At 38.7% G+C, this 24985-nt stretch overlaps 1 protein-coding gene across 3 annotated transcripts in view; it reads left to right on the top strand.

Moving 5' to 3' along the window:
* foxp1b (forkhead box P1b) overlaps positions 1–13333 on the top strand; it is a 131617-nt gene extending 118284 nt beyond the window's left edge. For all 3 annotated transcript variants that reach the window (XM_061042530.1, XM_061042529.1, XM_061042532.1), the window contains 7 exons: positions 3119–3323; positions 3522–3598; positions 4287–4388; positions 5118–5239; positions 6066–6135; positions 6327–6493; positions 9054–13333. In XM_061042530.1, coding sequence (XP_060898513.1) covers positions 3119–3323; positions 3522–3598; positions 4287–4388; positions 5118–5239; positions 6066–6135; positions 6327–6493; positions 9054–9198 — 888 coding nt within the window. In that variant the 3' untranslated portion in view covers positions 9199–13333. The remainder of the gene's footprint in view (positions 1–3118; positions 3324–3521; positions 3599–4286; positions 4389–5117; positions 5240–6065; positions 6136–6326; positions 6494–9053) is intronic.
* Positions 13334–24985: the final 11652 nt, after the last annotated feature.

Genomic DNA, 24985 nt, shown 5'->3' with positions numbered 1-24985 from the left:
TAATAGCACTTCATTCAGAGAGCTCAACGTGGTCAGATCATTTTACTTTAGGGCATGAATCTGAGATCACACATAGATGCAGAGTATACATGAAGCAGTCAAGTCTTTCAGCATACTTAGATTATTTATCATTTATACCTAGATCATTAGATGATTTATTTATAGTCGGAGAGGTGGCCGTGGACAGACATAATCTGCATGTTCGCCACTCCACCAAGTTCAACCGCTAGTAGCGCCTACTGAAGGACAATAGGCTGTTTTAAAGCTGTGCGTGTGCCACACACACTGATTGTGTAGATTTGAGTGCAAAACAAAGGCTATGTCCCAGGGACATTTGTATATGAAAAGTGGTAGATACGGCAGATAGCATCTTGAGTTCACTTCCTTTCCCCTCTCCCCGGGGTTTGAGAATGGCTGTGTCAGACCCTAGCATTAATACTGTCAAAGGGGCATTGTTATTCAAATAAATTCAATCCCTACTCCACTGCTGCTTTGCCTGCTGTGTGCCACTATGAAATGCTGTGATGAGTACGTCTGGCTTCAACTTTGTAAACGGTGAACTTGCACAGGTCTAATGCCCAACTTAAGCTTGATAAGGTTCAATTGAATCTTTACTGAAAAACACAAAAATCATCCGAGTAGATGCAGAATGAAAGTATTTTCACTGAGTTGACAGCAGATACAGTACATCCTCTGAAGAAAGAATTGTGTTCCAAAATGGCTAGATTTGTTTTTCAGCTGCGCTGTACTGTTTCATATCATAAAGACATGTATGAGAAACTGTCATTCAACAAAGCAGCTCAGATGAATTTGCTGGTTTACATTTAGTTACAATTAAAGACAAACAAACTGATACTATGCATGCAAATTTAAAATAAAATAATTGGATTCATTTTATTCATCTGAGACTGGGGTATATCAAAACAAATGTAGAACATTTGAAATGCGTGTTTTGTGTCTAAGCCTGTTATTGTGTGTGTTTGTATTTGCCTCTGAGTGTGTGGGTGGGTGTCTGCACTCAGTGTCACTAAGCATTCTTGTCAGAAATCTGACCTTTTACGCCATACATAATTAAGGAGGGACTTTTTGTTTATTTTCTTTAGCAGCTTGCCGAGTCAAAGCCAGTATAATTAGATCACCAATTACCATTTAATTAATTTCAGTCTGAAGTCTCATTTTGTCTAGGCACTGGAGTGAGCCCAAATGGTGAGGCAAACAAAGGCAAGGCTATTACCAGCCTGTCTGGCCTATTGTTGAAGCCTCTCTGTGTTTATTGCTACGGAATATGGATGAAACATGAAACAAAGCCTGCTAATCCACAGGAAGAGAAGTCAACACTGCAGCACATTCTATTGATAGCATTGTGTAAGAAACATGCAGGCCCAAGTGTGATTTATTTTGCTCATGTTTTGAAGTAAAATGTCTTCTGCTACTGATGGTAACCATGTTGTCTGCATTTTTACATCACAGTATTAATGCAAATTATAAGAGCAGATCCTCCAGTTTGCCCTTCAAAACAAAAATACATTTTGCAAGGACTAAGAAAACAGAAATGTGACTTATTTTGCTGGTAGCTATTTACAACTTTAACATTAAATAATGTCTATTTTACCTATTAAAATGGCAAACATTTTAACAATAAAAATATTATTTTCAAAATGAAATGTTAAGGCAGTGTTATATCACCACTGATTTTGTGGGGATTCCACACTTTTTTTTCAAACCACCCATGACTTCCGACCATTATCAGCAGAAATCAAAGATTTGAGTCACAAATCATCAACAAATTATGTCAAAGAGGAAGTGTCCCACTAACAGTGTTGCCCCTTTTAGCTCTACTTTTCTGTCTTATAATTTTTTTCCCTTTATCTCATAGTCATGTTTAATTTTGAAACTTGCCTTCAGCAAATTAGCAATTAGAACAATTTTGTTGGGAATATGTATCTGTGTCAGTAGTTGTCCTGCCAGTTATAGCTCTAGCAGGGGGGCAGGCTAACATTTTCAGCTTGACTGCTGCCCCAGCATGGAAGCTTGGCACTTGGCTTGGAACCACCACATTGTTCTTAGTCATTAATGGCTAAACTTTGCGTTTGCAATGCTTTTGCTTAGCCTATCCAAACTTCCCATGGATGCAGGCCTCAGTGGGACAACAAAACGTTCTCTACAAAGATTTTCCATAAAAGGTCTGTGAGGCAATCTTTACCACAGCCATCAAGGCCATAATGATGGGTCAGTCAAATGGAGTAGTTAATCATCAGGTCACCTCAATAAGCAGCTCGCAAAGCCTCTCAATTCAATTTGATATTGTAATAAGCACAAATTATGTCAAAGAGGAAGTGTCCCACTAACATTGTTGCCTTATTTAGCTCACATTTTTGTCTTTGAATTGCTGTGGCTCAGTTGGTAGAATCAGTCGTTTCCTAATCGGAAGGTCGGGGGTTCGATCCCCAACTCCTGCAGATACATGTCCGATGTGTCCTTGGGCAAGACACTCAATTTGCTCCCTCTAATTTGTCGGTGGCTGAATGTGTATGAATGGGGATGAGTTACTTCTGATGGTCACTTTACATAGCAACCTTTGCCATCTGTGTGTGAATGTGTATGAATGGGTAGGTGTGACCTGCGGTGTAAAAAGCGCTTCGAGTAGTCAGCAGACTAGAAAAGTGCTATAGAAGCTCAAGTCCATTTTTTATTCACCAAATTGGCTTCTTCCTTTTTAGCCGTGTTGTCATTTTTCTTCTACTTAACTCCAAATAGTTCCCATGCAACGGAGCCACAGTGGGTGATTGTGATGGGGGCGTGTTGTCCAAACAGGACAAGAGGAACAAAAGATTTAACAAAGGCAGAGAAAAAAGAAAGGCGGGTTCAAGCCTGATACGCCAACAAGAGAGAGGAAGGGGGAGCAAAGTGTGAAGAATAGAGGAGGTGGAGAAGCAACACTCCAGGGTCGCTTTCCAAACATTTGGAGAAGTTCATGGATCACTCAGCGGCCACCTTTAATTAGAGAGGAGACATGCATAATCAATAAGGCGTCTGAGACACAGGGGTAATTAGTTGACTAATCTTTCTCCTGTTTTTTTTTTTTGTCTGTATGTGTCTTTGGCCTTCTTCTCCTCAGCTCAACCTTGTCTCCAACGTCAAATTGTCCAAATTAGCCCCTGAGGCCTCTCCCCCTTTGAGCTTGCCCCGGACCCCCACCACACCAACAGAGCCCCTAACACCCCTGTCCCAGACCCATTCTGTCATCACAGCCAACAGCATCCACAGCGTAGGTCCCATGAGACGGCGCTACTCAGACAAATACAATATGCCCATCTCTCCAGGTACGTCAGGAAGAACACCCAGAATCACATGTACAAATACATTTTACACTTGACACACAAACAAAACCGCATCTGTATAAACATGCAGCAGTTTTACACTTCTATGAATTGCCTTGTGAGTCCCTGATAGGGCTTTACAGTTGGTACCTGATCATTTGTTTTATACTAACACAGTTTGTGTTCATTTTCTGTTTTCAGATCTAAATCAGAACAAAGAGTTTTACATGAATGCAGATGTTAGACCACCATTTACATATGCCTCACTAATAAGACAGGTAAGGAGTTTCCCTGTGCTTTTATTGCATTTATTCTTGTGAAATATCAACCTGCCTTGTCAGCATATATACACTCAGATAGGTCACAAACTGCATATAAAAAACGCATTTCTCTGTCTTCTCTGTCAAATCTTCTCTGAGTCGTTGTTGTAAAATTTTAAATACAAACTAGACAGAGACAAGATTAGTCATCTGTAAATGAGTGAAGCAGTACGTGATCCAATAATAACAGGAAAATATGACAATTGCATTTGATTAAGCATTTCGGTTTTTGTGGTTATTACTAAATTCATTTCACACAACAGTAGGGATGAACCTGTTTTAAGATGACCAGTCAATTACAGGCGGGCCACAGTAATCTGGGATCTTAGGAATTAATCTGAGCTGGCCATAATTGCTGCCCTGTAATCTGCCTGAGAAATGTTTTTGCTTGCCCTTCATTTTTACTAACAAAAGAAAATGTATTCAAATCTGCCCTGTTGAATGAAAAAGAGCAGAGGGCTTCTATAAACAGAGTCGTGGGGAGCATACTTCACGTAGACAGTTGCTGCGCTGTTGTGTGTGTGTGTGTGTGTGTTTTTCTCTCAAGAGAACACACACTAACACACATCCCTCTTGTGAATTATTGATCACTTTTTGATGGAGGCAAAATTGTTAATGTTTTTTTCTGTCACTATTCCCCATCCAGGCAATCCTCGAATCTCCAGAAAAGCAGCTAACACTAAATGAAATCTACAACTGGTTCACACGAATGTTTGCATATTTTAGGCGGAATGCAGCAACGTGGAAGGTAATTTGCTGCTCTTCTTGACGTCTTTACCCCAGAAGGAAACATTGTGCAAATGTTAGGGAGAATTATATTTATGGAGGATTAAATGATGTCCAGGGATAATAATTCTATAAATGAACCTCTGTCCGAATACATATCAATAGTCAACTAATCTGTCCAAATGAACTGCCCTTAAACAAATATAGACGGCACATTGAATAAACAAGGAGAGGGATGTGTGCGTTCTTCTAAATGGGGAAAAAGAAGAGAAACAAATATCACTGTAATATGTCTCTATTAATGGTTAATTAACTTTAGTAATGGTGGCAAATGTTTGACAATGCAGTTATTTGCCAATTACCTCCAACTGTGCCTCTACACTAACTTTTGAATGGACCTATTTGAATTTAAAAAACACTTTATTCTCCCCTTCAGTAGAGGCACATGTGCCATAATAATAGATTCTTAACAAACTACCAAAAGCACACTGAACTCTTTTACATCTGCACTCAGACTAGCTTGTGGAAAAACAACGGGACGATGCAGGCGTTGTTGCAGGGCTAATAATCTTTAAAAAAAAAAATTGTAATCAGAAGTGGCAGTTCTAAAAAAAAGAACCATTTGGTGTTTGTTAAAAAAATATAAAACTAAAGATGTCTCCCCAGTAACATTTTTTTTTCTCCCATGCAGACATGTTCACAAAACTGATAAAAATTCTCCTTTCTCTCTTTGTTTTTGCACCAACCGCAGAATGCAGTCCGGCATAATCTTAGTCTTCACAAGTGTTTTGTGCGAGTAGAAAACGTTAAAGGGGCTGTGTGGACAGTCGATGAAATTGAGTTCCAAAAGAGAAGGCCTCAAAAGATCAGTGGGTAGGTTCAGCCTTTAAAACCTCAACTTTAGCGTCTGTCTCACTGTTCACATTCAGAAAGAGGCTGCTGCTACACATTCTCATTGTCTCTGTGCCATAAGTCTCTGCTTGCTCTGGCTGGATTCCCCCCCCCCCCCCTTCATGATTTCAGGAGCCCTGTGGTGATTTCTCATAAACCCCAATGGCTTTTTTATTTTGATCCTCACCCTTTTCCCTACTCCCTGTGTCTGTCTATCTGCATCCTGTGTCTGTGCTGTTGATCACTACATATGCATCTGGATGCCCCTCCCCCTGATTTGCTTTCCCAGGGTGCCATTCGCACCAACCTTTCCCTGCATAAGTGCTTTGTGAGAGTAGAGGATGAGTTTGGGTCCTTTTGGACTATGGATGGTGAGGAATTTAAGCGTGGCCCCCGCATACAGCGAGGTCACTCGGAAAAACAACGCTGATGAGAACATAGTCAAGGTGATTGTACAGTAAGCACTTCCGCCTGCTCTGGCAAACTCCACTGGCAAAGCCCACCCTCCCCCACTCCCCTTTTGTCATCATGCCTGCAAGCTTGCCATCCATCATGCTTTCTTAAAATCAGCTTTCATTCTTTTTTTCTGACTTTCCATGAAATGCAAAGTGTTAAAGATAGCTGTTTGATAGTGTCAAGTGATTTATCATCTTAGGACTTAGCCTTAATATCCACTACACCAGTAAATGTATTTACTTCTTATACAAAGTGCATTGATTTCCTTTTTGAAATACAATACTGTAGCAGAGAAATTCATGTTAGGTGAGCCATGTGTTTGCGGTTGTAATTAGATTTTTTCTGTTTGCAGAAGTCCAGCCTTAGTGAAGAACATTCAGAGTGGCCTAGGCTATGGTCCAACCCTTTCTGCTGCCTTCCAGGTAAAAATAAAAACTTACTTCATATAAAGAAGAACTCCAAAAGACAGTAGATAAAAAAAAAACCTCTCCACCCCTTTGCCCTGTCACAGAGTTTTTCTTTTGAAGGATTTTGAAAGGAGTAATGTGCAACTGAGAAAGTGCTGACAACTCCCTTCAGTTTCACATTTTATGCTACGGGCTTTGCTTTTCAGGCTTCAATGGCAGAAAACAACATACCTCTATACACTACTGCTTCCATTGGAAGTCCCACCCTCAACTCCCTTGCCAACGCCATCCGTGTGGAGATGAATGGAGCAATGGACCATGGAAACAGCAACAGCAGTGACAGTAGCCTAGGACGCTCTCCCTTGCCAGCTATGTGAGTGGCATTCACACTTTCCATCCCCACCAAAGTCAGTGTTAGAAATCAGAAGAGTAGAAAAGAGTTCCAGCTGATACTCCACGGTGACAGCAACATGCTAAATATATTTGGAAATAATTGTATTTTCTGACCAAAAAGGGACTTGTATTACCAAAGGCATGGCTTTAGATGAAACAGAAACAATGCTGACAGGACAATAAATCAAGTAGAGAGGAAATAGAGAGGTGTGTGTGTGGGGTCATGGCCAGAGCTGTGGCTGGCTCTCTGAGCAGAAAAGGAAACTCCACCTTTTTGAATAAAGAAAAGGCAAGAGCCGCTCTATTATTCTAACAGCAAGTTTATGAACTTGTGTCCTGCTGTCTGTCTGAGTCCTTCATAATCAGCAGTCCAATTTCTAATATGTATATAAATATATTCTTAATGCCAGGTCTGACACTGTAAAACATGAACTGCCTTCAGAATTCTAACTCTCTGAACACCCCCCCCCCCACCCCAATCAAAATAAGACAAGAAACTATTTATTATATGGGAAACTTGCAATCAGCCTGGAAACCACAGCTCCCCATTCACTTGTTGTACAGTAGCGACTGCTAAGCTGTTTGAAGCCTAGCATAATACAGCACACGCTGCATCATTTCCAGATGTGGGGGCAGACCATCAATGTACAGCTTGCATAGACTCAGGGATGGCCTCCTGAAATGTCTGAGCTAGGAGGAATTTCTGCCTGAATACAAAAAAGGTGCTGTAATGAGCTCCTGGCCAAATAAAGGAAAGTGCCATCCCTAATCACTGTGAACATAGCTCTGAGCATGGCTGTGGAACAGGAAAGGCAGAGACAGGATGGGTGTGTTGGCCTAAAGGCTGCCTGCTTCTCCCTCTGCTTTCTATCTTTAGGCTGATAGACCTCAGAATCTCTTTCTCTGTAATTATGTGTATACGCTTTATTCGATTACAAACTTGCCAAACTATCTACCTTTACCCCTTTTTTAAAGAAAACATTCTACCGCTTTCATGACAATGTTTTGAGCTTTAGCAAAAAAAATATACAATAGCAAAATCCCTGAGAGTCTCCTCCTTTTTCATAGAATTAGCACTGAACTAACAAATGCAAAAATATCCTTTTTTTATTTTTTTTATTAAAGATGCTTGAGCTCACTGTGTTCCAAACACAAGTTCATCATCACTGATAACTATGTAAAAACACATGTTTTCCATATGTTATGAAGTGTGCTGTTGGTTGACAGGAGGCAGCTGTTCAACACTGTGGAGAAATTAGGGCACTTCTCTTTAACAGCAACACAGAATCATGTTTCCAGAGACGGCTAATTATAAGCAAAGTGTAAAATCAGCATGCAGTTCAATAGAATAATAATAACAATTTCATGTCTGCCCTGCAGCCACAGAGTCAGACCTGAGGCAATGGCACTTGTGGAGTTACTTTGATGTGAAAATGATACAAAAGCTGACTTTACTTTTTCCTTTTTTATAATTTACACAAAAATATGTCAGCTCATTTGCATATAAGTGTCTCCATCACAATAGTTGCAAATCACACATCCTGTTGTGAATAAATCAAATGCAGACTTTGGTGATGAAGGATCTGCCAGTTGTTCCTTGTTCTTGTAGTAAATGAGCCCAGTGTCTCATCCTGACACTGTTTTACCTTTACCTCAGCAGCCTGGCACCACGGGTTAGAACGGCAGGTCCCCTGTAGCTGCTTATAATGTTTTTTTTTTTTCCCTCCTCTCTGCCACAGCCAGGCCTCCTCTCCCTCTGTGCTTTATTCCTGCTCTGTTTCTGTAATGAGAAATTTGGCAGATCTCATCTCTTTAGTGGCTCTTTTGCCCAGGCTGTGAGCTGGGGGGCTCATGTTTTTTGCCTTGTTTACAAATGACAGTGTTATTATTCTCTTAAGGGCTCTGTTTCTTATCACAGTGTTGTGCCGAGTGCGCCGCTGCTGCTCTCCTTGCGCGCCTTTTCTGCCAGAGCTTTTCTTCTCTTATTGACACTTGGTTGAAAATATGCATTAATTCTGGAGTTTAAAGCATGTACAGCAGCGTCTGGTCGCTGTGTTTGCTTGAAGTTGATTAATGATAGGAGCCGGCTCAGGGTCGTCCTCTGGAGACCCGCTTTGCAGGTTGTGCATGTTAACGAGCAGGAAGGAGAACACACAGCGCGCCGCTGATCATTCGCCACCAGGAGGCTGACAACAGCAGTCCACTCACTCCCGACAGTCCATTCTCTTCTCCTCTCGTCTCACATTGTTAATCTTCCTCATTTATCAGTTCTAAGTGAATACCCTGTTGTCGGTTGCCATGAAATAAAAAGCCTGCAGCTTTGCCGGGATTGGAAAACCTCAAAAGAAAGCTTTAATGATCATCAGCGCCAGTGAGGCCCAACATTTGTTTTTGTTCCCCTGTTTCCTTCTTTATAAACAGAATCAGCGCTGGCTTGCATTCTATATATTTTATGCCCAAGTCTGTAAAAGGTTATAAACAGGATGGAAGTTAAAACAATTGAGCTATATTTTATTTTCATTTTTCTTCTTCTTCCCTAGGCATCACATTAGCGTAAAGGAGGAACCACTGGACCCCGAAGACCACGAAGGACCCCTCTCCCTGGTAACGACTGCCAATCACAGTCCAGATTTTGAACACCACCGAGATTTTGATGACGACCAGGGAAGAGATGACATGCAGTAACACTCATGCTTCCCCCTCCCCTGCTTTAGAGGCAGAGGCAGTCTGGGTCATCTCGGGAACAGAAACCCTCTGCAGATAACAAACACTGACTTGCAGTCTCAGCCACTGTTGACAGCTCTAAAATGTCTCCAAGATAACTTTTTAGTGCCATTACAATACAAGATAAAACATACACAAAAACACTGAATACTCCCAACATTTTTTTTGCAGATAACTTTTTACTTTTATTTTAAGTTAAGCTCAGAAACTGAAAAGCTTGTTTTCTTATCTTGTGTTTGTTACACTTGTATGGTACAGGGGTGACATGTTTGGTGGTCAGAGACCCTCAATGAGCCAGGGAAGACTGTACTTGGCTGACTGTGAGAGTGATATGGTCTCTACCCAACCACACTTTCTCTCCCTCCATCTCTCAAACTAACACACCTGACCACAAACTGAAGAGAGAGAGAGAACATGACTGACATTTAATTTACACCCCCAGCAGGTTATGTTTATGTGTGTGTGAGGAAGAGTGTGGGTTCTGTTAATTGTCACTGCCTTCAACACTTTTCATTGTTTTAGTTCTTTATACTTTGAGATGGATGTCATTTTTATTTGGGCGATTTTTATGTTGGTATTGAGAGTTTATAAACATTGACAAAATGTGTTTTTTTTTTACATTTAATGTTGTTAATTGTTGCTTTTTTTCATTTGAACTGATCAGACCTCATGCCTAAGCTGTTGAGATTCAATATAGTCAGCACTTGATGAATGTTTATGATTTCCTTTCATGTTGTTCTTTTAACTCATGCATGAAGCGGACTGTCCAAGCAGTAGTTTTCTGTTATTTTTTTCAGCCTTCAAAAAAAAAAAAAAAATCGTCAGTCTGATGTGTAGTCCACCCCTCCCTTCTTCTCCTTTTCCCCCTGCTCATGAAGTCCATTGGCAATGCACTAATCATAATGAAGGCTTTCTTCACGCATCAATGAAGTTTAATTTAAGATGTGAATGAATGACAGAAAAATCATGCAGGTTATGATTTATCCTTATGAAATTATACTTTAGATCAGCCCCTCAAAGCCAAGCATGTTGAGCTGCAACACAATCACTTGCAGGCTTCTTTTTATTTTTAAAGGAAAATTAAAATGACAGTGCAATGGTGATATTAATGTTTTAAAAACAACTAATTGTGATATACAAAACTGCCATTATTAATTAGACATGTCTGCTTTCCTACACTATAATTCCATTCAGTGTTTAAAGATAAAGAGGCATTCCCTGTTTTTTATTTCTATTACAGGCATGACAAATGTAAAATTATAAGCCTTGTTAATAATAGAACACTGGAAAAATGCTTTTTATTGTTCACCAACACATTACGCATTCCAGTAGCTGACAGCCCAATACACAAGGCACATGCAATTCACAGGATGTGGATGCCTCAATATTGAATTTCATCCCAAATCTAGAAGTAAAAGTCCAAAGCATTAAACAAAGAGGTATCCACTAAGATATGTGATGCTGCACCAAAAATTCTAGTTTTGGTAGAAAGTTACATTTTGAAGAGACCATGAATTTCAAGACTGCAATCAACCACTTAATTGTTTTTTATTTATTATTAGCATTTTTATTGTATGTTTTCTTTAGTTTTATTTTAGTTATTGATGTGTTGTCATATCTTGTTCTATGTTTACCAAAGATAAACTACAATGTCAATGTTGTGGGTTCCATGCAATAGCAGATGAGGCCAAATATCTCTCCTTCTTTCTCTCCCATCGCACAATCTCAGTAGCTGGGTTTGAGCCGGTGACAGATTGAATAGGAAAATACTCCTCAAAAACCCTGGTGTTTTCATTAATATTAAAACCAAAGGGGGTGTCTTGAACAGGACAGCTGCGGTAATGTTTGCAGTGTCCAATACTGAATGGGAGGCACTGAGAGTCTGACACCATGATGACCAAATTAGGGAAAAATTTGGTCTTTAGGCCAGTGAGTTGAAAAGGGAGCTATTTGGTCCGAGGCAGATTTGTATGCCTCACAAAGGGTATGTAGATAAAGGACAAAATATATGAGTAGATGGTAAAAGCTTTTCAGACAATAATGTGAAATGGATTCTATACTTCAACTGGACCACACAATGATTCAATGTTACTCTGCTTTTATTCTGAATTCATTTGTATCCTTTTCAAAATGATTTTATCCCGCTTTGTGGGGTTTGAGTAAACAAGACTTTATGATTTTGTTTAGTTTTCTGTCATTTAATTACTTTTTATATTAAAAAAAAAACCACTCCTGTCACACAAAAGCTGGGTACAAGGTACTTTATGGCAGACATTGTTTTTATTATCATTATCATTTTTAAGTTTACTGCTCCTTTACTAAAAATGCAAAGGGCAATCATTGGTTTCCAGAAGATGTATTTATTATCCAGGCAGCTGTGGGATGAGTCACTTAAAGCAAGATGTGGATTGTGAGAACAAGGCTAATGCTCATCCATAAACCTCCCTGTAGTCATGTTGCTGGTTTGTTTGATATTCAAAAAGGAGGAAAAAAGTGCTGGTGGGATTAGAACATTCTCAGCATGTGTAGCTTAAAATGACTTAAAATGACAGCATGAGAAAACTGTTTGTATGCATATCTCAGTTCAAACATTATAGAATGATTCAATTCAATGAGGAAAAAACTAAACACACCAGTTGCACTTAGTTGTATGTCTTGCATGTGTATTCTGATACTGTAGAGAGACAAATATAAACTAGAAAGTCAAATTAGAAATTGTTCATTTGCAAGGCTTCTTCTTTATTTGCCAACCCGATCACCTGATGTTCATTGAAATATCACCCAGCTATGAGTCACAATCCTGTCTAAGTCTGTTCTCTGATGTAATGATGGGTATATTTTAAGGATGATTTAATAGGTGTACATACATGTCAGCTTAGCTCATGTCTTTCTTTCTCTCTCTCTCTCTCTCTCTCTCTCTCTCTCATGATCTCTTTATCCTTTTCTCCTCATCTCCTCCTATTTTGGGATGAAAAAAGAATTTGTGGTCTGGTGTTTGCTTTATCCCAATTGCTTTGTATTGACTGTTCAATTGAAAAAGCTAAGAGAACTCTGCTGTATGTATTGGTATAGCAAACTGTGCCGCAAAGGAATTTTACTTATTAATCCTTGCTTTAAAATAAGAAAAAAAAAAAAACTACAACGCAAACTTCTGGTTGAGCTGGACGGGAAGGCTGGTGGAGGGGGATTAACCCTGATTTTGGATTTTAACTGTAATATAGTAAACAGACTTTTCTCTGTTACCATGACCGAAGCATTTTGTACAGATTTTTCCCACATTGTGTTAAGCTGTTTTTTGATACTTATTTTCATGGTCCAACCACTGCCTTCTGTGGCTGTATATTAATAAAAGGGCACACAGTTATATTTCCTCAACAAGATTGAGATATCTTGCATGGCTAATCCCAGGGTCAAAGAGATATGGGGGAATATGGGGGGTGGGGTGGGGGGGGTTAACTGGTCAGTCATAATAAAAGGGTGTATCAATCTGATAATATTTTATATGAAACTAATAGGAAATTTAAAAAGTGCCAAGATGTAAAGAATATTGCTGTTTTTTTATTGTTTGTTTGAAAATAATCTCTTTTCCATGCATCAAAGATGTGTGCTTCTCATCCATTTAATGTAGTCAGATTCTGTTTGACATCAATAAAAATATGAATATTTTTTAGAGTCATTGTAAATGACTCAAACCAAGAACTGCAGGCAGGTAAAAAGTAAGATGCTGCTGAAGACTTGCGTCCTTCAAACTGCAAATTAGAGGCATTTGATCTCTCAATATCAGTGCTGGCACCTGAGCTAAGGCACCTTTGTTTTATGCATTGCCATCCATCTGGGGAGTCAGGCAGGAGCTGTCAGGGTTCTGTCATCCTGCTGGAGCTTTCTCTTCTGTTTTTTTTTTTTTCTTGAATATGTACTTTCTAGTTTCTTCTTGCTGTTATTTTCGCTAGAGAAGTATAATTGCTGATCAATTCCATCAGTCTGTAACCCTCTCATCATTCCATTTGTCTGATGCAGACCACTCTGTTGTAGTCAGTGGCGCTGACTGAAGTGAGCATTCTAAACATGCAATAAAATGCTCATTGTTCAGATTTTCTCCCAAGTCTCTCATTGTATATTTGGTTCAGTATGCAACACAGAGCTGCTCATTTTACTTTATCACAGCCAAATAAACCTAATAATGTAAGGTGTAAGGCAGAGTCACCTCATTTTGAAAGAATGAACACAACTTGTATTTTCACTTGCATCAAAGTCACACCTGTCCCACAATTACATCTTTTCCTAATCTTCTGCAAGGCATTCAACTGCAAGTCAGTGAATAAGATGAATGTGTACTGCAACATGAATTAATCTAAGCGGATACATTAACAGGTTAACAGTAACAGTCATGTCCTCCCTGTGTTGTTTCTCTTATTATTTATGTTGGCAGGCGAGTTTTTATACAGACGTTTTTGTCATCTCCTGTAGAACTCTCAGCTCAACCTGAACATTAAATTATATCGTAATTAAAAGGGGACAGTAAAAATGTCTTTTTCCTCACAGCAATTTAGGTAACTGCATTTGATAAGCTATAAATTTGAACGACATTAAAATTCCAGAAATAATAGTGATATGGACTTGACAACAGGAGCTAACACTGACGATTTTTATGACAGTGTTGCAGGTCATGATAGCCACTAAACAGGAGACAGAGTTCAAGACTAAGCACTTTTAATCTTGTGAAACAAGCAATTACAAATACTTGCATTGATTTGTTAAAAAGCTTTAGGGGGCATAAATCCTTTCTTTCCGAGCTTATTGCTGGAAAACATAAATGTCAAGTATATTATTAATTAAGGCCTTTGAAAGACAAGATTTAATGGAAACGATATAAAATCACAAGCAATCTTTGGGTAAGCAGTATTTCACTGGATGGTCAGGATATATGTATATCTATGGTGTTTTTATGGCACTGATCACAAACCTGTTTGGAACACACAAAGTTAAAGGTTAAAAAAAAGTAATGGAAAGTGTTTGCATGTGCAAGGTGAAGAAGCTTTCATCCAAATACATATTTGAATAGTAACCTCCAAAATGAACACATAGTCCATAAGGATAAGATGAAAATGATCAGAACAATAGATATTTTAACATATATTTTTCAATGTCCAGTATAATATATACAGTAAATGTATACTTTATTATCATTAATTCACTCCTAGCATTAAGATAATGGAATTGTTCAGATATCAACATTACACTGGAAAAAATTAACAAAATCAAATCAATTCCCAACTTTTTCTTAACACCACCTAATTTGTATTGGAGAAACAAATCCAAGATGGCAGTGACCCTATGATGTCAGTCTCCAACTAAAAAAGAATAACACAATAAAACAAATTAAGAAAATATTTATTATTAACCAACCTGTTTCAACATTGAGTATAATATTGAGTGTAATCCGAATTCTCAGATATCAAAGCAAAATCTATCTACAAGCTTCGATAGCACTTGAGCTTAAGTTAGAAGGTGTTCTTAGTTGACCCTATAACTGGACTTGAGCTTGTATAGCGCTTTTCTATCTTTTGACTACTCAAAGCGCGTTTACTCCACATGTCACACCTACCCATTCACGGCAGTGGTTGCTATGTAATGAGAGCATCAGAAGTAACTAATCCCATTCATACGCATTCATACCGCCGATTAAGCAGCGGGAGTAATTTGGGGCTAAGTGTCTTGCCCAAGGACACAGTGAACATGTTGCTTCAGGAGCTGGGGATTGAACGCCCAACCTTCCGGTTGAGAGGCGATGACTCTACCAACTGAGCCACAGCCCCCGAACTGAGCCTCTATCACAGTTCACTGGGCAAATTGTGTTTAAATTCTCTTAGATAGCAAAAACAAATGTAGACATGTGCTGTTCACTTTTCTAATTAAAGCGGCACAGCCTCATCCATTCACAAAAGAGCTTGCGTCAGAGCTGGCAAACTCCCAACATTGCAGAGAGGCAATTAGCAGTCCTGTAGTGTTTGTTATTCATGATTCGATGTTAAAATTTGTTTATTAAGATGCGCTTCGGGCTCTTGTGTGCAACAGACCTGCTTGTAATTAGATTACAATTATTTGTCTGTTTCTGATATTGTAAACTGGCACTTACCACATCAGATAAATTGACACACTGCACTGCTTGGTTTACCCGGTAATTAAAACGTGTTCTGTTAATTAGATGATGACCACTTTATTCCAGGGCTCTTGTGTTTGGGACTCCTCGGCGGCTCGCTGTTTGGATCATGAGTTGCCAGACGCTTCCCTAATCAGCTCTTGTTTTGTTTCAATTACCACCTGCTGTTCAAAAGCCATGCCTCGCTGCCCCCCACCCCTACACACACACACACACACACACACACACACACACACACACACACACACACACACACACACAAACACAAACACAGTAACACGCACGCACGCACGCACGCACGCACACACACACACACACACACACACACACACACAAAACTATATCTCAAGGCTTGCTTCACTACCAACACCAGCTCCAACACAACAATCAGCTACTTGCAGCTGGGCATACTTTCTTCTTTGTTAATAAGCACAGATGGACTGGAAAGAGAGTCCAAGCAATTAAAGAGGAAAGCATAGGAAGTACAAAGGTACTTATCACATCAGTTAGAAAGCCTCATGTAAGAAGCCAATGTTAATTATGCTCAACAAGTAAAAAAAAAAAACTGAGATGCTCAGATGACCCACTCTTCTGATAAAGGTTTGGGTTGGAGGAGCTGTTTGATCCACTTACAGGTTGAGACAACTAGCAATACACTTAAGTTGTTACGATGTGAATTTACTGTTGGCTTACGATACACTTGCTGATGTTATTATGGTAACACAAAACACCCCCAATTCAGCCATTCTAAGTTTTATTTTAATATTAACCTGCTTTGTGTTGCTTCCTATTGTATAGGGGCCATTATAGTAAGATTTGATATCAAGTAGTAAGTTTATTCTTCAATAAAATTCAAAATAATACTCTAACAAATAGTCCCAAACAAATTTCCACAACTCCTTTGTCATTACTTTAGCGCCACTCATGTCAGGATTTAAATTGCATTTTTGTAAACTGTAGATAGCTTTCACTGCCAACAGTCCACATTTCTATTCACTTGTTGGGTGCTTTTATACCTACATGGTTAGTTTCCCTTCCCCCCCAAATCTAAACCAGTTTCCTCCATTCTTTGAAGAAGAAAAAAAAATCTATCATTAAAACATGTGTTTACCTGCTGTGAACCTTGATTGAGAAAGAATGTGACTTTACACTGATTCCCTTCTAATCTTTATGACTGGCATGTTAATTTTTCTGAAGCTGTCATTCAAAACACAAACATGAAATGTTGGTTTTAGAACGGGAGACCTGGCAGAGTGAATTTCAAGTACTTATTCAAATATTTCATTAAAATGTAAATTTTTTAGAACCCTGTACGTCTAGCTGTGCACAAGGCATGACTTAAGACATTATGAAGTTATAACAGCATTGCTCTCTGTGATGCCAATTAACTGGTGGGAGGACTTTAATGTCCTTACCTTGTTTTATCGCTGTATAATAGTGCGACAACAAATGCATTACATGCAACAAGAGTTTCAGGTATTGACATGTAAGATTGGGGCACTGGAGGAAAAAGAGAAAACATGAAGCTGTGTGGTGAGTGGTGGCTAATACATTCTGTTATCTTTATAGTGCAAATGGAATGATTCAAATTAAAGGGATTTAAAGAAACAAGTTAAAGTTACTGGCCGCTGCTGCTTGTCAAAAAACAGCTACATCAGACTATTTGACAGGACAAGAAAACAACTGCACTGCTTGTACTGTACTTGGGCAGTGTTTATCATTTTGATTTGATGCATTCTAATATTATAACTTTCACTATTATGATTATTATTTCTATTTTATTATTTGAGGGATTTACACTTACTCCATCAGGATAAAAACTTTATACGTTCATGTTGTTAAGATCAACTTCCATTGATATACTACATTTAATATTCATAATCATATTCATCTATTATTTAAGCATGAATTTTCTTGTCTGTTCTCGCTCTGATTATTAATCATTGTTCTCTCTGTGGTCAACTTCATTATGAATGTCCCCTGCTCATTGGTATTGTCAAGTGGACCAGGTCGTACTTTGTTTAACAGGTTTGGTGTACTTGTCTATGTTTTGTATTTTGTTTTAAACCAGCTAAAGTAAGATTCACTCTGGATGCATATTTTTAGAGTAACTGTACACTTTATAGTTATTGGAAGGTGTGATGTTTCAAAAAAAAAAAAAAAATCAATAAAGACAGAAATCTTGATATTGAGAATCTGAAAAGATGTTTCCTTTTTGTCATAGCAACTTAATTTTAAAAGTTTAACCAGATATTTTATATATCCTTACATTCTTGATCACATTTTTCTCACAAGCAAAACTCACTCTAGATACTTAGGCTGACATTTTTTTAAAGCATGGGAAACACAACCTAAGTTGCCTTTTTTTGCGAGAACAAGTTCAAATAACTAGAGTTGGATTTCATATAGTGGCTCCTATAACCTGTTTTTTATCAAATGATACTGTGAAACTAAAATAATCTGATTGACACTTTTAGGGATGGTGAAATGATTAGACATCAAACCTAAAACCTCAGAGAAAAAGGATCCCGATTAATCCTAATCCATCTGAAAATGACTAAATATGGAAGCCTTAATATTAGCTTGTGTAGCCTGTCTGGACAGTTATTAACAGTGCTGGGATGCACAGCAGTTGAATTGGACAACATGTCATATTCAGGAAATACATGCAAAACCCATGCTAGGCCTATTCCTTGTCAATCAGATATTCCTTATCTATTATGTTTGCATGCCAGAATAACTATCAATGAATAAACACTGGTAATGTTGACCTTAAGGGTGTCTATCTGGCTTGAATTTGCGGTTGTGAAACTTCAATGTTAAGAACCTCCGGGTTTGTATTGCTTGAGGTTCCTAACTCTCATCTTTTATTTCTTTATTTATTCTCTCATTTTTAACTTGCACGGAGAAGAAGACAAAATGGTTGCAGGTGGTGATGAAAATAAGAGCCATCCATCATTATTTATTAGGCATGAAAAAGATACACAATAATGTAATTTAACCTCTCAGCAGACAATTATTTCCACATATTGATAACACAATGCGAAAAGTGCCATGAATCCTAATATGATGTTTGCTTTTATTGGTGTATGATACAACCATAACAAATAATGTAATTGTATCTGGGAGGAAATGTGATTATTTGCAAATGATAACATTATAATATCAATCTGCCTCAGACGATGGTATCATATTATTTTGCTGTGCTTAACTAGTTACAATTTGCATTAAGTTATTATGTCTGGCTGGCAATAAAGACAGCTCTCTCCCTCTGGTCCGTGCTTTTCTTAGTTTCTCATTACAGCTCTGCATTATTCCGAAGGTTGAGACACCAACAGCTTGCATGATTCCTGAAGAAGGAAACTTTTCATGGATTTTCCGTCTTTTTTTCTCAGAAGATCTGTGTACTATCAATTCATTTGATGTTATTTGTCAATCGAAGAAGAGATGACTATTTAGTGTTCATGCAGGGCGGTCTGCGGCAACACAAGAGCGGCTATATGTAAATGATCTCACCAGAAACATAGAATACCTTTTCCATTAAAAAGTAAAATGCTTTAAATATTTGCATATAGGTGCACTGATTTGGTTATTCACAATTTCAAGATAATTAACATTAATGAAGAAGCCGCTTGATGCACTGGCTGTCAGGCTACATCAGGCCAACTGTGTGACCTCGTCTGTATTTTGCATTGTGAAGCATTTACGCTGTAGTGAACTAATGACCAAGTCCGCCTGTGTAAAATTAGACTGTGCATCTACACACTTGTCTTCCTGGCATTATGACAATGTTTTATTGATAGCTCATTATTAGCAGTCCAGCAGTGAGGTGAGTTTGATCCACGCAGAAGATGCAAAGTGTAATAATGCCTTCTTAATTATTAATATCCCAAACCTAATCCATCTCTGCAGAGAATATGTACATATTTTAGTGACTCATTTGAATTTTTGCAACAAACACACCTTAAAACCATTAGACGTCCGTGGTAATGACAGGTTCAAATGGGCTGATTTTTAAGAATTAATGTGTTATTGCCATTTCATGGTTTCTGCTAAAAGATAAAGGTTTTCCTGTACATTTTAGATTTGGAAGTCAAGCAGTGCCCGTCTGTACCTTCCCGTAGAGAGGCAAGCAGAGCACACACTGTGAGAAGGCGTCATTCTACACTGGAGGCTAGAAGAGTGTTTGCAAGTCATCAGTGGTTTGTAAATGATATTTGTTCCCATGTGACATATCATTTGAAATGGTTTATAATAATATTACCCACTGGTGATAAAATAATAGGGTCCTCATGCTGATAAAATGCTTTTCATAAATTTGGTTTTTGAGAGAAAAAAAAGGGAGAAATTTCAAAATGCATTAGTTCTCAATACGCTGATATGAAATCTACTCTCAGAGGAACGTAACTCAAAATTGTATTTCTGCTTTTAATTCGGATATAGTTGGACGAGTTGGAAAAAACATTTCAATAGAACTTTTCTGGCAACCTCACTTGGCATTGTTGTAAAGAAAACTCTCTTTCCACGTATGCTTCTTGCTCTGTATTCTATAAGAAAAAGCATGAACTGTCACCTACTTCCTTAATTACTGTCTTCCTGCAGTGTGTTTCCTGCTCACCACGCTGTGAGTCTGGTGAATAGGGAGTCATACTGCTGCACTAACACCATTTGCCTTGTATTTTATGAAATGAACCAGCGGCTCTGAGATCAATAGGCCCCCGCAGTGAATACAAACAACGCTACTGGGTGCTTATCAGAAGCCTGCTGCCAATCAGTGGCAAGTGAAGCCTGCACCTTCCCTGGATACATCATTGGTCTTTGAAATTAAAGTTGACGCCTGTAATCCAGGGAAATGGTCCCTCTACTCTCGCTTAACACCGGTTTAGTTTCACACCAGCTGATGATAAAGCATGACAGAAATACAGAGCACTATCTTCTTGTGGGGTTTGATAGGTTCTGCCAGCTTATCAGGAAACAGGCAGCTAACCTTCTTGTGACTGGCCTGTGGACAAAACTGAGGAGTCAATTTACAACAGAAGCCTTGCTGGGTATGCAGTCAATAAAACCATTTTCTCTCTACAGAAGTCAAAAATAAAGAAAAATAAGCAATTTTTAAACCCACACTAAAGTGAGTAAATGTATAACACAGGGGGTTAAGCGCAAGTGATAGAGTGTATTCATGTAAATCTGCCCGAGCACAGCTGCGGGAAATTGACAGGGATCTACTAGAGCGCATTGCCTGTAAAGGGTGGGATTTACATGCCTAACTAGGGCTTAACCACCCTCCCATGAGTTTACCTGTTACTCTCTGGCCTCTGAGCGAGTGTCTGGATGGGCTAAGGTTGCACTGCTTATTCTTAATGCCTTTTCATCCCCCCCCCCCCCCCCCCCCCCCCCCCCCCCCCATATCTGTCAGACTCAGAATACACCTCATAAACTTCACTTGGGACTCTCGGTAGAGCAAATTTGCCTTGATATAATGACATAAGGAGTTTTGTTTGTTCTCTGCTCTGAAGGCCTAAAAACTTTCCACAGGAGCAATCAGATTAACTAGTTAAAAAAAAAAAAAAAGCGTGTGTACTGCAGGATGTGCTGAATGAGGCTGTGAGGTGTGAGTGCTGCTGCAGGACTTCTTTATGGGTAACTGATATCACATTAATGCATGTGTTTCTCCTTAGGAGAAAGTGCAAGTCTTTTCCTTTTGGACAGGATGTGGCTTAAGGCATGGTGGGCTTTGCTCCTGGCTCCACAGCCCTCAGATGAATCTTAGGCCCTGCAGGCAGATTCTGTAGACAGCTTATGGCAGTATGGTAGACTAAGCTTAAAAACTGTTTGACCTTGTTTTTTTTTCATAAAACTCACGTCTTTATACTAAGGGCACACAGCAACAAACTTATGCCAAAGCAGACTCAACAAAAACATTGAGGGTTTTCCTCATTTTATTTTTTTCCTGTGAACCTACTGTTAGATTTCTCCAGATGATTAAAAAACACAACAATTTACCACCAATTCTATTATTGCTGTCATCCTATCAAACAGGAAACAAGCACTGATGCAAAGTGTTCCTTTTTGCCTCGCATGTTTTGTTTCTTAAACCCCTCTAAACAATGATTCTCAGAACTGGAGCCACTGCAAATATAATTAATGGGAGACTTGCTGAGTCCATACAGGAAGCGGGCTTTTCAAATAAACACATTGTTTCCAAACTAATACACACCCATATTGTTTACAGAGGGAAAACTGGGATGGGTGCAGACGGGGCCGCTCCACCCTGATTAATTCCCCCTGAACTCCCTCCTGTCAAGGCTACTCCATAAATAAAAAATAAAAAACACAATAATCCAGAAAAAAATCAGCTTTATATTTAAAAAAAGAAACCCAAAGCCCCAAGAGAGTAAATGAATACACAAGTAAAACTATCAATATAATAGCTTTTTTTTATTGACAGTAAATTTAAATTTAAATTCAGCTTTTGAATTATCAGAAAACTTCCTATAATAATAACATAAGGTTTTATATCATCAACTGTGGTCAATATTAACTCTATGGAATGCCATCGTCTATTATCATGCAGGAGCCCTTATGTAATGAATACACTTTGCATGATCAAATTATCATCCCTGAATTTAAAATATCTCTGGATATCCAGAACCACTCTGTTAACCACTCTCACTTATCGCCTACTGCATCGATTTTTGTTTCAAATACTACTAGTCACTTATACCTCCATTTACATAATGTCCGACAAGAAAAAATTGTCGGACAGATTGTAATTCATATCTCCACTCTGCATGCTTGCTGCCCCTTTTACTTCATTTAGCAGGCCTACATTTACATTTCAATCAGTGATTATAGCTCTCCTCTTCAAACCCTGTTGAAAGTAAATACAGGGATCTACTATCTTAGACTAAAATGCCTTTGGTGGGACCAGAGGGATAGGCATGAATATTCTGTCTGGTATAAATTTACCCTGTGCTGCTAAATGTCACATGCTTGAAGTGCATCCTCTAATAGCTCACTGTTCTGTATACACTCACAATGCCAAGAGCCACAGACTGCTTATAATGTCTCATTTTGGCTTATACAACAAATGACTTATGACAGATTCTTTGATTTAGCATTTTAATGTCCAGCACTCATGTGTACTCATAATGTTTTGCTGTTGTTGTAACTTCCTACTTACTTGTTGTAACTAAATGTTTTCTTGCTGTGTGTTGGAATGTAAGAGGAGAAAATCATCGTCATTACTAAAGCTATTTCTGAAACATCTGCTGACATAAAACAAATTGTTGTGGTATAGGTGAAGCAAGTGGAACATTGGGTTATTATAGTCTGTTGTTGATCTTGATGTGAGGTAATTATTCCTTTGTGTTTTTCTACTGATATCTTTGAGCATAATAATGGAACAAAATGTAGTGTTCCCACATAAGCAGCTTCTGATGACAAATGTTGGACTCCCTGTGATCCAAGTAAAGTGCATAGACAGCAAGTCAAATGTTACTGTTTGGAATCAACCATGACTGTTTTCAAATATCAAGATCATTTTAGGAGGGGCTGTTCCTGAAATTCTCCTGACCAGGCTGTTCACAGCAGCTTACACCGAGAGACTATCCCTGTTGGATGGGAGTGCTACACGTAGTTCAACAGAATCACAATATCAACCAAAGAGCGGTGAAGAACATACTGGAGAACAGGAAACATAATGCAGCAGTTACGTGCACAGAGATCATAGCGGTCTCGTGCATACAGTCTATATGCACAGTGAACCCATCAAAGGATATAAACGTCACCACAACCTACAATCTCACTTGAAGTGAATTCTCCTGATAATATCCTGATGCGTTCCCACACCAGCTTTACTCAGACTAACCCTAACCCTCTACGGAAAAAAAACATTGGAGGCTGGCAGGAGAAAATCCGGGTAAAGTCAAAGTGAAAAGTTTGGCTGTTTGAGTTCATACATTCAGCACCTCCGGTAAATATCAGCAGTTTTTCAGGAGCTTGTTTGAGTGTGAAAGCACTAAAAGTCTCTGTATTGAAAATCTTCACATCAATATCCTCTAGCATTGAACACCTGCTGACTTCCCTGTCAGTGGTAATACCATATTCATCTGTCAGCCATATTCAATCATTATTTCTTAGCTAATGGTTGTGTTGGCACAAGCTTTGAAGGCAATCTTTGCATTTTTTATCGTTCGCTTATTTTGGAAACGATTTGCAGTTGATCTAACATGCAGCAAGAAGAATAAAAGTCTCTGCCACAAACTGCTCTCCTTTACCTTTTGTTTTCCAAGTCACAAATGTTGACTCTGCAGAATAGTTAATAAACATTTATGGGAAATGAACTAAGAGATGAATACAAACCATATGGCATTTGGAGGTTCATTTGTGATGCATTGGTCATTTTTTCCCATTACATCAAATTGGCTTTGTTCTCCCAGTTAAGCAAAATTAAAAAGTAAGGCATCATTTGGGAGCAACAGTATGAAATGAAATGTCTAGATGTCATATGGCACCCTGAGTTAACTTTGATTGGACGGTAGCTCGAAGAATCCACGTCACTGTTTGAAGAAATCTTTTTTAGGCCTCAAAAGTGCAAATATGAGGCAAACTTGATTATTGTAGAGGGTATGGGCTTGAAGGTCGACCAGAAAGGAAGAACAACACACTGTACTCACTGCTTATTGGAATGTCATCTAAGCGTTTTTAGATCACGGTCATTCCGTGTAAATTTACATGCAGTGTGAAGCTAGCAGCAAACGAAAGAGCGCTACCATTAGCCTGCTAACACAACAATACAGCTCAAGACAAGGACAACATTGTCCGCCGCTTGCGCTTAGTGCTTAATTATGGTGCTTTTCCACTTTGATAACTCCTTCGTGCAAACGTGAGGGGAGAGAGGTTGGTAGTGTGTCGCTATCAGAGAGCGGAGGACTCACCGGGCGGAGATGTCGCCAAACAGCAGTTTGTATGTGTTTCATGCTGGTGCTCACGGCGACAGATCAAAAAGTCGCACATTTTTCCTTTAAGAGACGACAGACTTTGCCACTGAGCCACAGCTTAGAAGTTTTATATATATGTTGATACTGAAAATCTACAAAAATACAAAAAATACTCCAGATTGCAGGAAATACTGTGTAATAATCTTCTAACTGCATACTTCATGTTTTCACTGCTTCATATTTTTTGCAACCTTACAAATCGGTTTTACATATATATAAACTTGCAATCTCACTCTGAAGTTGTTTGTAAGGCAAAATAAAAAAATGCTTTGTGTCAGCTACATAATAAATCCATGCATACTGATTCAATCCATATGTCAGCTTTCATTACCTGCTAAGTGATCCTGCTGTCACTCCTCTTAAGCAGTGTATCAGTGTATCATGTCATGGCCTCTAAACATTAAAGTCGTACTCCAAATGTCACTTTAAATCAGAAAAAAAACAGAACCCCAGTGTTTAGTGATAGTTTGTGTTGTTAGCAATTATGTGCTTGTGTATGTGTCACACAGTAGTAAAGTATGCTTTTAAGTTACAAGTGTGTGTGTGCGCGCGTGTGTGTGTGTCTGTTTGTGGGGGGGGGGGGGGG

The sequence above is a fragment of the Labrus mixtus genome, chromosome 7 (assembly GCF_963584025.1).
Source record: "Labrus mixtus chromosome 7, fLabMix1.1, whole genome shotgun sequence".
In the NCBI taxonomy this organism is placed as follows: domain Eukaryota; kingdom Metazoa; phylum Chordata; class Actinopteri; order Labriformes; family Labridae; genus Labrus; species Labrus mixtus.
This window is presented reverse-complemented; position numbering and strand designations above follow the sequence as displayed.